Source organism: Amia ocellicauda, chromosome 19 (genome assembly GCF_036373705.1).
Source record: "Amia ocellicauda isolate fAmiCal2 chromosome 19, fAmiCal2.hap1, whole genome shotgun sequence".
NCBI lineage: Eukaryota > Metazoa > Chordata > Actinopteri > Amiiformes > Amiidae > Amia > Amia ocellicauda.
In genome coordinates this window covers 13,054,804-13,071,688 of record NC_089868.1, presented here as the reverse complement: position 1 = coordinate 13,071,688, position 16,885 = coordinate 13,054,804, and the positions used below count along the sequence as shown (strand labels likewise).

The 16,885-nt window shown below is 38.5% G+C and overlaps 1 protein-coding gene across 1 annotated transcript in view; it reads left to right on the top strand.

Moving 5' to 3' along the window:
- Positions 1–1,325: 1,325 nt before the first annotated feature.
- LOC136714540 (uncharacterized) overlaps positions 1,326–16,885 on the top strand; it is a 105,895-nt gene continuing 90,335 nt past the window's right edge. Inside the window, exons 1-2 of the mRNA XM_066692082.1 lie at positions 1,326–1,699; positions 13,068–13,189. Coding sequence (XP_066548179.1) covers positions 1,630–1,699; positions 13,068–13,189 — 192 coding nt within the window. The 5' untranslated portion in view covers positions 1,326–1,629. The remainder of the gene's footprint in view (positions 1,700–13,067; positions 13,190–16,885) is intronic.

Genomic DNA, 16,885 nt, shown 5'->3' with positions numbered 1-16,885 from the left:
GCAAACACTGACACATTATTTCCAGTTGATAAGATACCAGTGACTAAAAGTCCCTTGGTGTTTTGCTGTGCCCCCTTCATTAGAGGATGTAGTAACACGATACAATTTCAGAAACCTGTTGCAGTGTATGCTGTTAAAGATATCCTGACTAATGCTAGACAAGGAAATCAGTGGAGTTCGGGACTGGAATTGTATACAAAGATTGATGCACTTACTAATTGCCAATCACACACCTGCACTTCGTAGCGGCTTTTCTTTCATGTCAGAAGCTTCTTTCTTCTTTTCATATAAAAACTGGCTATCAAGTATTAGGTTTGGAACAGTTTAGTTCAATTTGGCCCTAAAGGTGGCATTGTGTGTGTTACAGCTCTCATATATTATTAGAGTTGTTGACGAATTGGTTTATGTACATATATATATATATATATATATATATATATATATATATATATATATATATGATGAATTGGAAAATATTACAGTTACAGGGTAAGTTGTCTTGTTACACCAATACAAAATTATACATAGTATGATTTTTGTATTGTAATTAAAGCCCGTAATGCTGTAATGCCGTCAAAATAAGCTCCAGTACCAAATTTGATTGACTTAAGAGTGTCAGACTTCAGTGTCAAAACAGTTTAGACCATATTTTCTGCAAGTCACTATGACCAAGGAGTCAGAAGTTACAGGTTTTGATGCTTGCCAATAAACGAGGAGCAGTCTGTGTATAAATAAATACTGGTTCATCAACATGCATGTAGATCTAGAATAAAATTTACTCCTGTAAACTTGTTTGAATGTGGATTTTTGAAGACGGTTCATTAGAAGGGAGTAGATTAGGTATGAGGTTCATTTCTAGGATTGCAAGAGAGTTTCCATTTAGTCAGACAATCACTTGTGGTGAAATAAACACTCCTGTAATTTATACTTGTTTGATTTATGCCATCTGCACTCATCTTGCAAAATTTTGGTTTGTGTGTGTCATTAAAATATATTCCGGCATTCTGTGTTTACTTGCGTTAGCTAGACCAGAATCGAATGCACCACCCATGCTTTGGCAATACATATTTTATCAGACTCGAGCAGCTGATTTCTGAGAAGTCATGTGATCGGGCTTTTCTTTTATTTTGAATTGAAACTATTGCAAAGGATTGCAATCCCTTTTAACATGATTTGCGTTATTATTGACAGAACAGAACATTAACAGGAACTTTTGTGTTTGTTAATAAAACCAGGCAGATTGCTAGACACCCAAAAAGCAGAGACACTAAACTTCAGAAACAATTTCTTCCTGCCTCTGCACTGTTGTGAGGGAGGGCCAATCTGATTGGCTGTCTGCTGTTCAACTTCCTTGATAAACAAAAACACTAGCCTCAGCTGACTGCCTGCCCTCATTTAAAAAGGAAATGGCATGTCAGTTTTTTAATTTTAGTTTAGTGGGACACTGCAGGCCTAATCTGAATCCTAACTGAATAACCGAGGAAGCTGCTAACTACGTGGATGTTTGTGCAGAGATGCAGAGGTGGTGGTAGGATCCAGCAGGGAGCCTTTCGAAAGATTACTCAGACATCCAGCGTCAGAGAAACCTGTATGTGGGGAGGCACTTCTGTGACACAAAAACACAACTAAATGATGGACAATGGGTATGAGATTTTAACAAACTGCAACACATCTGACTCCTGTAAAGTTTTAATTGTTGGTAAGTATGCTCAATTTAGGAGGGTCAGCCTGAGTGTGTTGTTGCTGGTATTTGAAATCATTGGTTTTGTTTATGTACTTCTTTTTCTTGTTAAGCTTGTCTCTGTGCCAAGCTTTCAAAGATGTTCAAACCGTGGATTTAAGTTTCATTCTCTGGATCATCATTACAAGTATGCTATTTGACACAGACATGAAAAGCAAATGCTGTGCTAGTATGTGAATGGCTTTATGATCTCTTAGACGGAGAGGTGGACACATTCTTGCCTTCTCTGTGAATAATACAAATACAAACTTAACAGTAACAGTATTGAAAATCTGCACATACGTATTAAAGAAATTGGAAGTTGACAATAATGTACATAGAAATTAAAGGGATGTGCAGAGATCCCCACTGTTTTACTCTATCCAGTCCATAACAGCATACTTCCTGTTTTGTGACCCTTTAATGCCTTTATTTCATGATTATTGTATCTTTGGCCATTTAAAAAGGCACAGGGGCGATGCACTGTGTTTGTATGACTCTTCTTATGTGCTGCGCTCATTTTATTAATTGCTTGATAAAAAGATATGCTTCCTATATTCATTTTCCTATAAATACAACATCCTCACAAACAGTTCTACCATAGAGTGTACCACCACCATCACGTTCAGTTCAGTTCAATCAAGGCCTTCCCAAGATTCTTCTATAAACTGCCTTATTTTTCTGTTTGTCTTGGGAGATCCAGTCCAGTATTTTTTGGTCAAGCGATGATCCTTTATCTTCACTATATGTGTGCCCCTATTATTTAGACTCTTGTGACACCATATTGCGATACTTCTTGTTATTGCAGGCAAGCATCTTTCCATGTTTTTCTGCTTAATCTGTGTGTAATGTTATACCATTCAAGGCTGAGGTTTTGGGCAACACATGCTGACTAAGGATCACAAGACACAAAGACAGTTGAGCTATAGAACTGTACATATGCCAAAAGCACTCCAGGATATTGTGACATCAGCTGTTTTTCAGCTGGTGGTATTAACTGCCCTAAATATTCATCAATGGACTCTTCTAGGTGGCATACTTGTCAGATTTTGTGTGTTGCATCTGACATTTAATGTACAGTATTTTATATATTCAGGGAGCTTTTATTTGTAGTATTTGCACGCAAATATTCCAGTCCGTCAGAATTCATTGTTTGTCTTTTTCAAAGGTCTGACTCTTTTGTAAAAAACAAGTTTTCTTATATTCCATAACAACTTTTGTCACCTTGTTGTATAATTCTTCTCCTGCTTAGTAGCTGAAAGAACTTTGCTCATTTTGCGATCCCCGCACTCATATTTAGCTGACATAGTGATGCTGCGTCTCTCAGTCTCTCAGTGAAGCCACACTTTGCTCTCACCGTGCCTTACTCTTCTATCACGTTCCACGCTGTGTATTTTTAAACAGCACATCACCTTTTCTCTCCCCTTCTCTCTTTATTTTTAGCTGGCACTGAGTACTTTGCCAGAGTACAGCAATAATAAAGATACTACCAGCAGGTCATGGAGAAACCTCCTGGCTCACTTGATTAATATGCATGTCAAAAGCAGAGACCAGAGAAACGGATGCTCTCCGGAACCTACTTGCTGTTCAAGGTGATGTGGGGGGTGTTCAGGGGCCTGCTGCCCAGGCACGGGTTCAGTAGTGTGTCTTTTACGGGAGAAGGGTTATTATAACTCCTATTATAATCCAGCTGTGCCAATGAGCCCTGATAAGGCAGCCATTATTGGTGGAACAAGGGTTCAACCATCCATAAACGGGACCCCCTGAAAGAGCTCATTGCATACATTACTTTAGGGCTGTACTGTAGAATCGGCCAAGTGCCATTGTGTTTGCATGTCTGTGTTTTGTTAAGTTACCTGTGTTGCTGTTCGCAGTCCATTTTACTTCCTCAGAGCTTTTCAATATTTATTTACTGCTCAATGAAAAGGTGTTGCTAAATCTAGAAAACAAGATTACCTGTGGAAGTGTGACTTCACTTTTCGTAATTTTGAGGAATATAAACTGGTTTGGTTTATTTGGGTCTACCGATGTAGATTTTGATTGTTATATTCTTGCGTCTATACTGACCTAGCTTCTGAAGTGGGCCTGCTCCTTTGTATGGCCATATTTATCAGTACAATGTTATTAATGCAGGGCTGCTTTCAAGCACTGGAATAATTAACAAAAAGGGGTTCGCTTGTTTGCCAAGTTAGATGCCAATAAATTGGTGCCTCTTTTACAAATTGAAAGGGTGCTAATGCTTGTTAATGGATCGACCACTGGAGACTATTGCTATTGTGCTAGCAAGCTGTTTTTGTCAATGCGTTCCCGTTTGTTGCCAGATTTGACAATACTTGACACTAAGCTGGTAAATAGAAAAGAGCTGTCAGGAATGTGGCAACAAAGTGTTTTGAGGCTCTATCAGATAATTACAATGTGACGTCAGGATTGGCAGCATCCAGCCGTAGTGTGGGATCATCTTGCCAAATTGTTTGATACATGAGGGCTGATGTTGCCATCTGGCAAAGTCCCAGGAAGGACCATGATTGGAATGGCTTCATGGCCATCCTGTTGTTTTTGGTAAAGCCAGATGGCCATCACATAAGTGATAATTCAGAGTGACCAAGTTAATTCCCTATTATTCTACATTTAAGCTTGTGTTAATGAGGTCATTAAAAAACATCACTGGTAATCACATGTAGAATTCCCTGGTCTGCTTGTTTATTTAATCACTAAGAAGATCCAGAGAGAGGGTTATCTGCACAACACACCCCGAAATGGATGAACTGGTCAGTCTCTGTGTGGCTCTGCATTGTAGTTCAGTGTGGTGGACTGAGGCAGACCATTGCAGACGGTTTAGCTACTGTCCACAGTGTGAGTGGCCAGTCCACTCTTGTGAGAGAGACAAGCACAGTCAAGGTCACAGATCACTCATCTTGGGCAAGTAGTGAATACTCTTTAATATAAAGGATCACTGCTGTTGGATGACTCCATAGTGTGGGCTACAAGGTTGGATCAGTTGGTGGAAAAAGTAATCCACAGTTTCAGTTAGCTTGGAAGCTATGATTCATAGAAGACAAACCCAAACATTTCTCAATCTTTAGTCCTAGTTCAAGAGATAGACTTTCAGAGTCTCCTTTCATAGTGCAACAGTTTGAAAGTGTGGGAAAGGAATACAACACACTCTAGAATGATGAAGGAAGTGCCTTTTATTCTAATACATCTAATTGGATTGGTACTGGACTGGTGTAAACGTCTCTCTGCAGTGGTCCTACAGGCTGGACTGCACAGTGTAGGGTTTCAAACTGTATGGCTTTATTTAATGTAGCACCTGGTTAGAAGTCGGTCCGTTTTCCTGTTGGCTTCACAATGTGTCACGAGGAGAATGATGCAATTCAGAAAGTCTTGGAAATTACAAAAGGGTATCAAATTTTAAATTAGCTTCAGTAAATCCCTAATTAGTCCTCAACAAAGAGGCTTCTAACCAACTGCAATAGAATATGACTGTAAGTAGTAGTAGTAGTAGTAGTAGTAGTAGTAGTTATAGTAGTGATAATAGTAGTGATCTTGTTAGCATTATGATGGCTTTCACTTTTATCAATTCTAGTAGTATAAGTTTTCTTTTTTGTTAATCAGTCTCTTAAAAAGTTGCTACATAACTGATGTGGATTCTCAGTGAAAACCCTGCTGCTCTTTTCTCCAAATGAATTAAAAATGGCACAATTGTGGCAATAAGAAAATAATGATGTGAACTGACAATTATGAAGCGCGGCTTTGATTCATAGAAAAAGCGCGGTGAAAGCTGAATTAGTGTTTGAGCATATCGTTCATTACTTCAGCTTGAATGATAAGTCATAAGGTTTTAATTGCTCAAGAGCGTGTATTGATGTGTGACAAATGTACCAGGCGTTATGCCACATTAGAAAATGCTTGTTTGTCTTGAAACTTCAATTGTTGTTGTTGTTGTTGTTATTATTATTAATTATTTATGTATTTATTTATTATTACTCATACACATATATAATTGCCATTTTTAGCTTAAATCTTAACATAATTTCTAAATGAAAATAGCTGCAGCCCTTCAGAATAAAAGGGATTACAATAACTGATAGTATATCAGGTGTCGTTGACCCTTTCACAGCTGAAGTCGATTAAGTGGAGGATGACTGACTTTTCTCTTTTAGTTGCACTGAATGCTGAAGCTTTAGGTTCAGCGCTGTATTCACAGATAATACTCTTGGCGTTACAGACCCCGTTGAAGAGCTAAGTTCTTCTCACATAGGAAACTAGGGGCTGACATTCTTTCTGAAGGTTTGTAAACTTGTGAGCTCGCTTGCTCTACGTTGAAAGGTGCTCTGCGTGCGAGTGCAGCATATCGCCAGTTCGTCGTCAGATTTGTATGGTTTTCTGTCGGATACCTGACACTGCTGACAGCTAATTATCAGAGCTGTAGATCTGCCCCGAGAATGATTGTCAGATAGGTTGCAGGTTGCTTGCCATATTTATTTTTGCATTGTCAGATTATTGTTGAACAATTTACAGGCTGATGCAAGGTTTACATTTTTATAAGGGCCCAGAAAGTGCCTGAGGACAATCATCATAATAATAATAATAATTTATATACTCTGCATTTATACAGGAAAAACAACAGCAACAGAACAAGTTCCAGATGAGTTCATCAAGGAAAGTCTGCGGTTGCTGATGTTGGCATCTTTGCAACTACCTTGTCTGTGTTTTTGGTGTGTGTGCGTGTGTTTCTGAAGAAGGAACAACTTATCTGTCTTACAGGTTCTGAAATATAAAATATAAATTATATACCTGTATGTTAGCTTCAAGGCTAGCTTAGGGTGGCCTGGTCCTTAACTTAAAGTCACTCGTATTGAAAGTAATTTGCTAACATACACTGTTGGTGAGAATTAAAAGAAAAGCCTCCTTGATGTGTGAGCCAAAGTACCTCTATTGTCCCAGCACCTTCACAATAATAGCTGATAGGCCGTCGAGATCTACAGCTTCTTTTCCTCTCCCACCTTTCTGCTTTTAACTTCGGTCTCTCGACTCGCAGGAAAGAGGTTTCCCGTGTACAAGATCGAGCACTTTAGTGCATTGGGGGGGACACTGGCAGGCCGAGAACACAGCACTTGCAGGTGTTTGAAATAAAGGAACTTCTTTTTACATCAATTTGCACATGCATTTCTGGCTTAAATGGTATGCCGGTGACAAATGGCTGAAATCACAGTAAGAAAACCGGTATCACCCTTTCTCTGATTAGGGTGTAAGTAGTTACGTTGTCGTTGTCAGTGGCTTGAATCTGCTCAGGTGTAGATTGGAGTTGAAGTCTTGTCTATTAAAAACAGTATTGACAGAAGGACAAAATAGTGTAAAGCAGTTTTGCTCGCATTGAACAATTTGAATAGTCTACCATGAGCTTTTGAAAAATAGTTTCCTCTCCTGAAAACATAAGTATCGGACATCCCTATTGCTCATTTTCCAGATATATTGCAGTGTGTTGGAGCAAGGCTTGCAGCTACTGTCCTATATTTGGGTTGAGAGTCATGTGATTTGAGTTTCTAAGGTAAGGGGGAAGGGCAGAATAACAGTAATTGAATCAAAGATGTTAGGTACAGCATAAAATAATCCCAGAGGCCTAATTCAGCCCGAAGGCAGTACCTTGTATTTGACAACCATGAAGAACTCCTCATCTCTTATGCGCAATCGGTGTTACTGATACATTTATTTACTCCTAAGGGTTAGGATTTAAGGTTATTTAAAGTAGGTGTACATATGTCTAGTGCTGTCATTAGTGTTAGTAGATTTTGTTTTTCACTCTCTCTCTTGCCAATTCTTAAATAGGATATTGGGGAGCAAGCTTCGCCATTGAGCTTAGATCTTCACCTGATGTATTTAAAAGTGCTGACTGCTCGATGTTTTAATTGACTTCCAGATTTAAAGATCAGTAAGTTACTGACTTGCACCTGCCAAAAGACTCAAATAAAAGGCAAAGATCTGAAGCCTGGTGCAGAGTGATGTCTCGGGGTGCTATTTCAACAGAAATCAGAAGATAAGTTTGGAACCAAACAAGAAGATAAATCAAAACTTTGATCACAAAATTGCATTGATTTAAAAGTAAATGGATTGTGCTCAAAGTTGCTGATAATGAAGAATTTGACAAATCTGATCTGTCTTTTTTTTTGTACAGAATTTAATCATGTGTGATCTTGAAATGAAGAAAAGGACTGTTGTGCTAAAAAAAGGGGGACTAATGAAAGATGTTTACTGCAGTGACATTCCACACGAAAGCAGATGGAATTTCTTCAAAAGATACGAACTGAAGCAACTCTTTCACCTCAAGAAAACATGATATCATCCTCTCTTCATAACTCTTTTAAAGCAAATTCGACCCAAAAATAAACAAATCAATAATCTGAAAATTAGAAAATCCTGAGATTAGACTTATGTGTGGAAAAGTGAGAAATGCTAATGTAGGAGGTGACTAGTAACAGCGCAAAGCTGTGAAGTGGAAGACAGTTGTCACTTTTGGGAAAAAATATATATGATTGAAAAAAGGATCTGGTAGTGCTGCCATCGCCGACGTTTCAGGGAAGTTGGCAGGAGGCAGCGTGTTGCGTGCACCATAAGGCGTTGCAAATAGGGAAAAGATGGTGGCTCCCTACATGGTCCATGCCGTGCAGATGTTTAGGGTAACTGTGAAGCTGCCTGCATGGTATTGGCAGGGGGAGAATATGAGGAAATAAAGCTGGTTGTTTCAATGCAAAACGTCCTTCCTGCATTCTTATTGCACCCTGATCTCTGGAACATTTGCTGAAACCCTGCTTTGCTGAAACACAATATGAATTGTATCTTATTGCCATAGCCATCTGATTTACTTCCTGCTAGATTCTCTTCTTTCAGGGTCCTTTCGTAAAACAAATCTCTGAAACTAATGCTGTCAGAAAGGGCCGGTGGAATGTGGAGGCATTGGAGATAAGTCTGCTGGATTTTTTATTTTATTTTTAATAACATTTCTATTTATTAATAGTGTAAATCTTTGTCACTCAATTCAACGAGTCAGGGCTTATATTGTTGCTGCTTCTGTAGGAAATATTCCAGATAACTATAACAGCTTCAACATGAAAATAAGTGCTTCATGAAAGGAAACGAAAGCAAACAAACTGGTAAAGGTTTTTGTTTTGTATTTGCTGTGGTTTTTAGACTACCTCTGGATCTGTAAGCTTGCTGTAAAAGCAGAAAATAATAGATCAGTTAAATGTGTCTGATGTCATATGATTTGTAAATAACTGTATATTCCAAACAATCATTTTGAGAGATACTGTACACATCAAAAAAAAATTGGGGGGGATAACAAGGATGTAAATATCCACATGTTTTGTACAATATTCAACATAACTGGAAAGTATCAGAATTTATCCAGTTGACACAATATATGTTAGTTATTTATTTTTGATTTAGATTTTTAACAAATAGAATCCTCAGTACCTTCACTTTTATAAGGTAAATAGGAATACTGTTAAAGCTACATCAAACTGAGTTACTTTTTGGGACCATGACTGTAATATCTAAATCTTGTGTCAACAAAACTGACTGCGTATAATGCAAAAGCAAACACAGCTTGAATTTCTGCATCCCTGGGAACTTTTTTTATATTATTATTTTTGGTCTGGGTGTATCTTTATACTGTTTTCCGGTGTTCTGAGAATCTCCCAGTTCCTTTGAGTGCTGAATGTGTATTTTCTCACAGGTTTTTCAGTCTGTGAATTCAGGTCATCTCAGCTGGGGACTGGAAGCCTCTGTTGCGAGCGCGAGATTGTAGATCGCTCTGCTAATGGACGCTCATTCTAGTTAGGGAACGTGAGTTACTTGAATTTAATCTGTCAAATGACTCGCTGAAATTTTGACCGACTCGCCGTACTAGTCAATCATTTACGACCGTCAGCGGCTGAAGCAAACACATCTGACTCCCAGTCGGTTCGCAGCGCTTCTCCTTCGGGCACTTCCAGTTTGACATCCCAAACATTTTCTTCCACTCACTCTCTCAGCAGGGGGTGGGGGCAGAGAGAAGTGATACACTTTGACACTTGTTTTGCCCATTGTAATAAGAAATACATCAACCATTAATTGTATCGATTCCAACATTGTCAGGTGCAACCACCCCGATGCTTTCTAATGTGCAAATCCCCAATTCTGGAGACTTCCTCCCCACCTCTGTTGAACTTTGCAGAACTTCTTGTACTTTGTTCTAATTGAAACTGCTGATGCTTCACAAATCCTAAAAGGATTTTTAATATTATGTAGCAACATGACTCTGTGCCCAAACAGACCAAAAGGCAACTTCAATTTAAAAAGAAAATCCACAGCTTCTTCTACAAAAGTGATTCTATACAATACCATATATTTACTTATTTTTATTTGATGTTTTGAAATAGTTAGATTATCATATACTAACCCGAAAAGCTAGTCTTTTTCTTCCAGTTTGTATTTATACTGAGTTGTTGGCCTGTTTATATTGTTTATACGTGGCATGGCATGTCTGGACATTTGTAGTTAATATTCAGAGGTGGAAGTATTTGATTTACACATATTGTGTGTGTGATGTGAGGAACAACAATTCAAGCAACAACAACAAAGAAAACACTTGGGGAAGAAATTGAAAAAATTAAAAACACTTTTTGCTGCTGTTGTTTGAAATGTCTTCTGCATGGGGCAGTGTGTTCCACTCTACTGAAACTCCTGAGTCCTTTTAAAAAAATGTACAGGAAATGTCAGAGGGACCGAGATCCTGAGCAAAAGATGACTGTTTCCACAACCCACAGAGGTCCAGTTAGCCCAGAGACATTTGAACAGTGCTGTGGGAGTCCTTACAGATTCTGTGTTAGCTCTAACAGTGTGTGTGTGTGTGTGAGTGTGTGTGGGAGGAGGAAAGCATTCACATCACAGACCTGTGACCGAGGAATGAAGACACTGATGTGGACTGACAGTATTTAACATAATTAAGAAAAGCTTCAGTCACAGTTGCATTAAATAAACACCTTGTGAAACCAACTTTGATATGATGAATTTAAATATACACACAAGGGAAGGGTCATCTCGCAGTCAGGGGATGTGTGTGTTAGTGCTCTCGTTACAGCTCGACTTGCTCAGTCTGTATCCGTGCTCACAGGATTCACAAGTGGACTCATTTGAAGACAGTCCCACGAAGACGCGGATGACATCACTTAGAAAAGAGATGTAGGCCAGATGTTTTCCAGGTTTGAGGCATTTTGGGCAGGATGTGATTATCACCATTTTATTCATTCATATGCTAAAAACAAATCCAGCACAACACCAACTATGTGTGTTGTGTGTTTGTGGTACCTTGAAAAGCATGGCCCACGGTGTTATATTTCTGAACTGAAAGCATGGTATGTTTTTCTACGGGTTCTTCACGGAAATGCCCGCTGTGATCTGTTATTGCATGCGGCAGGACAGTGATTTCCCAAGACATTAAGAAAGACTGGTTTGAGGAAAGCCAGCTTTGATATGAGGGTTGCTTCACTGGCAGTAGGGAGGCAGTGGACAAATGCCATCATGTCTGCAATGCCGATGCTGGGGGAGGTAACTCGTCTTTGTTAGAAGGGGAGAAGCACCCCGAGCCATGACCCTAGCTCATGTCCTCTCCGTGCCGTGCACATATGCAAGCGTCTCTTCTTTGCTAACTGGGTGTAATAATTAGACTCCAGAGATAAAAGCCCTAATCACCTTTCTGCTTTTACATCTCCCCTAATGGATTGCTTTTTAATGGTGTATGATTATAAACATATGTGCCTCTTCTGCATTAGGCAAGATGCTTGCTCTTGTCGTAATGTAGAAAAGCAATGAGTCTAAGAGAGCTTATATCACAGATGGCCATTTCCTGGTTAACTTTTTTTTTTTTTGTAGTTGATCTTTGGCGGTCTTTGGGAAGGCCGTGCTGTGCAGACTTCCCTTACTAGCGCAGGCAGTGAGTGCCAGAGTTAAAATATGATAATCATGTTTGAATAACTTGCATAATGCAGTTCCCATGATCTATGAGACCATTTCTCAATTAAAATGTGAACTCTTTGTTTGCCATTATATTCATTAAGCAGGCCGTTTTGGTTGCATTTACTTTTTCATGCTCATTGAGAACTGGGAGAAATCTTTTGTTGCCATTCAAAGAAATCCAATGGCAATTAAAAAGTGGGGACGATATTTGTTTTAGCCATTGTTGTACCTATTCTAAATGTAAGAAAGGTTTAATTCCCTTAATAAGTTACTATAGCACATTTGCTTGCCATCCATCTCTGTCAGTGTGTGCCTATCAATCTCTCTGTATATATTTAGGTGGGAATGCTTAGGATTGTTTTATGATAATTGAACAATATTCTCACAATTCCCCCTAAAGTGAATGGCACTTAAGATTTTATTTTGATTACTGTTATCTACCATAACATTTGCTAAACAAATTCAACTGTGATAAAGATGAAAAAAAAGCACTTAGGTGTTAATTGTCGATTAATTGTTCATTACTCGAAGCAATTGCTTAATTTGCAGATAGTTCATTTGTCCTTGTTTACAGCACTTCTATGTAATTTTCTCTTTTTTTCTCTGCACACCTTGAATGAAGGAGAGCATTAATGACTTGTCAAAAACACAACCAATCAATTACAGTTACGTGCGACAAAGTGACAAATTGACAAGGTAATAACCAGTCTAGCCATAAACATTTTCGAATACATCTTCTCCTGCTGCCGTGCAGTAATCACACGGATGGAGTTTCTCAGGCCTCCGTGTGCCATTGAGTCTGGAGTGGAGAAACAGAGAGGGCACCTCCGCTTCACCGTGATTGCAGTGTGGATGATGGCTAAGGAATGGCCGTGCAATCATGAAACAATTGTCACCTTCATAAAATAAAGAATAGAATCATGTTAAGTATAGTATATCCTGCAGGAAGTATGTTAATCATTTGGTGTGTTTTTTTTGGCCGTGTTCCATTTGCTTGGAGTTTTCTATGGAAATCCAAAACATCAACTCTGATCTCCCATATTATATTAACTTCTCTCTTTATATCTAAAGTACCTCTGTCTTCTTCGTGTGACTCTTTGTATCCTAGACCCTTTTATAAGGCCAGGACTGCAATTCTAGTCTGGGGAAACCACTTTGTCTTCTGTTTTACTTTTTTGAACCAATTGATGAATTGGTACAAGTTAACATGTTTACTCAATGACTATTTCAGACTACATATTGGGGGTATACATCAGTGTTATTCCTTTGCCTTTCACCGTTTGCCCAGAAGTTATCTTTGTAATAAAGCTCTGTACGGTATTTGATGATTCGATGGTTGTTGTTTTTTCAGACACTTCCGAATGCTTCATCTGCAGAGAAGCTGAAGGGTCTGGTCGGGACGCGTTGAGACATTTCTGTGACTGCAAGACCCTGGTCGCCCATCACCGCTGCTTGCTGACATGGATAAAAAAGGTACATATCTCATAACACGCAGTATTTGCTGTAACACTGAGGGAAAGGGAAGAGCCACACATGCTCACAGCCTTTTATTTTACATGTTCAGTGGGACTGACAGCCTCATCAATACAGACATAGCCTCTATTTTCTGATTCCTGATCACAGATTTTATTTTTGGGTCCTGGCTTTTGAAAACAGTGATTTTCCACCCGCTTTAAAGGATTCCTGATGAGAAACAGAAATAATGTTGGCATACAGTGTTTAATTGCTGATATGCATGGCTCTAATGACAAATATTCTTTGGATGAAGTGCATAAAATGAACCACAAGGGTGGGAAATGAAAAGTGTTGCAAAGATGACTGGTCTTCTTTCAACAGCTGTTCAGGTACTACTGTATTAAAATCCTCATCTGCATTCACTGGGACACATGCTTAAGTCTTTTAAAGTGCCTAATTTGTTCTAGTTTGTGATTGCTCCAGACTGCAAACTGGTAACTGATCTGTTTTGGTACCCATTTGTTTTTACTGTAATTGCGAACAGAGACTAATTGTTTTGACTGCTAAACGTGATCCTTTACATGGGTTTGCTGTTACTCTTTTGATGTTGTGCAGACTGAAAAATCACCAACCCTGTTTATGCTGAGCCCTTCTCATAAACATTGGCACTGCTGCCTAAACCGCGATTGCTTTTTCCTCCAAAATAAAATGTAACAGCCAAAAGCCAAAACACTGTGACAAGCTGCAATTCTTAAATTTGCTCCATATTTTTCCAACTCGAATTAAAACCAGGTGATTTTGTTCTGAGCCATAGAACAACACGTCAGCTACATTTTAATTAACATTTAAACACATGTACAAGTGCTTATTAATATTTGTTTGAGAGAACTGGACTGCCCCCTGCAATGCAGCTACCAAATTAGCAAAACTGTAGCAAAATCATGACCTGTAGGCAGCGTCACATGACTCTTTATGACATGTGGAGATCATACACAACTTCACATATAGGCTATTCAAAAAATATACAGTATGTATTGAAGACTACATGAATGCATTTTAAGCAAACCTTATCTATTACTATTATTATTACAGTTGGATGGCATTGTTCATATTATTATCATTAGATTAATTTTTCATAATAATTACCACAATGATAATCCCATAAAAGGCTTGTCTCAGAGATAGGCCCATCACTTGTTCCACACTGGTTATGCAGTGCCTTGCCAGTGTCCGCAGATCTGGAGGAACCAGTTGGGTCGAGTCTTTACGTTTCTCCCTCAGACTTCCTGCCGTTGTCGCTGGCTGCATGTGCGCTTGATCACCAGTCACTTTGCATAAAACACAAGCGGCCGATAATAGCTATAGGAGTCCTTTCATCTGTGGTATCCTGCAGTCAAAGTGAAGTGTCCCTCCAAAGTGAGAGGTCCAATGACACAAGACTCATCTCGAAACCCCTGAAAATGTGCCACATTCTGCTGTCAAGCCTCTCTCGGCAAGTGCGTTTTCATCTACATACAGAAGTGCGTGTTCTGATCATGCCTTTTGAAACAAGTCTAGCTGCCGGATCACTTAAGAACAGCTTTTTCTTTTTTTAATTTTCCCTGCAGTGTGATTTCTGTAAGTGCTATGGAACCCCTTCTCCCCACACCCCCCACCCCCTAGTTGCAAAGTAATCAGAAAGTGACCTGTCACTTGTGCCTGATACCCATCTTCAAAGCAGGTCATGCATGTACATCTAAAGTGCTTCTTAACCACATTTTATGAAGCCAGAAATGTAATCCAATAACAATTTTACTTGTAAGTGCTTCTCGCTAGCCACCAGGGAGCAATTGCAAGTGTTGTACCACTCTTAAAAGCAGTTTAAGCAAAAAAGACATAAATTCCATTTTCTTATCTAATTTTGCAGGAAATAAACTAAGGAAATAATGTTTAAAGTAAATTACAGGCCTGCTGCTGTTTTGATACATCAGCATCATTTTTAAATAGGTTTTTGTTTTTTCTCTCTCCCTCCTTTTTGTTACCTCATAGTTACAGCTCCTTTAACTATATTTCAGGCAAATGTGTTTTTATTGGTACTTCTTAGGAGGCGGCAGAGGGTGCTTTTGCAAATGCACACCTTTTTCATTAGAGGAGAAAAAAAAAACACGTAGCAAAAACAAAGCAGCGTTTCAAGCAGGCAATTACTTGGTCTTGAATAGAATCAAAGGCAGACAGAGATAAAGCCCATGACTACAACACATAACTAATTAGCAATCGGGAACTAGTTAAGAAATGCCCTTTGAAAAACATCAACCTCCAGGCAAGATTTAAATATAGGGACAGTCACAGAGTACATCAGGGAGTCTCTGTGGCTTGGGGCACAGTACCAGCGCTGCCCCCTGACCCTCATTATGGGTTTGGGTACTAGAAGCCTGCAGGACGGTTGCACAACGTCTCTGAAAGATTGAAAGCAATCAGGTTTGCACAGTTCAATGTTGACCTGTTTGTAAAAAACCTAAAAAGCGCTTTAAGTTTGTCCACTGAGAGCATGTTTGGAAAACCTAATTTGAGTGAATTACACTGATTTGAATGATCAAATCCACACCACGTCACTGGGGTTATAACACTTTACTTCCAAGTTCCTCTGAGCTGAGAGAAATGTTAAAACCTTGTTTCTTTCTACTTTACAACATATGTTTGGGGAGAGAACTGGTCACATTTCCTTTATAAATATGTTCTTCCACATTAAGTGCACCAACTGACTAGCATATGTAAAGCAAATATAAGTAATTAATTAATTAAATAACTTTATTTGTTGTGACACAGCAGTTTCATGGCAGTGCCCGTTTAGGATTAGACTGTCAGATTTTTATCCATAGTCACCAATTATATGAGTTACAAGCAAATCAAGTTAGACCACAATTTAGAATATCTTGCTGTTGTATCTATTTATATACTTTGTAAAGTTCCTGTAAACTGATTAAACTTGTAAGAGAAATGAAGCCTGCATAAAAAACTATTTTCATTGAAGTCAGAAAATAATATCATATCCATTTTTTATAAACATTGTATTAATTAATGATTTTGTGTTATGATCTCATAAAAAATACCCATCGCATACTGAAGAGGTTACTTTTTTTAACTGAAAAATAAGGTACAGTTTGTATGTGCATGCGTGTGCACAAATAGTGTGTATTGAATGGACTTAAGTAGTGCATAATAATACAATAAATAATATTTTTTTATAGCAGACTTTTCTTGATATATCAGTCTTTTTACAGTCTGTGTTCATGTATCCCTCTCATGTATTCATTCTACTAAAGAGACACAGAGCAGCATCTTGCTTGCCTTGCCAAACTAACAGTCAATTGTTGTATATACCAAAATCTCTCTCTCTGTATATATTATTAAAGAATATATCATAAGTTTGAAGTTCATGGAACTGTCCCACCCCCCCTCCCCCCCAAAAAAAACTGAGACAAATAACATAAATACAAGTACAAATAAACAAACAAACAAATAATCTAATCACTTTTAAATAAAACACAAAATTAGATGGAGGAAAAAAGTGTAATTATGTATAGCCCGAAGAAAAAAAAAATCCAACTTAAAAAAGCCAACACTAACTAATTTAGATTTGTTTTTAAATCAGGACTGGAACATATGCTGTCATTTTGTAGGCCGCTGGGTAATTTGGGTGTCAGGATGTCAGAACGCTGCAACTCACACACCGTT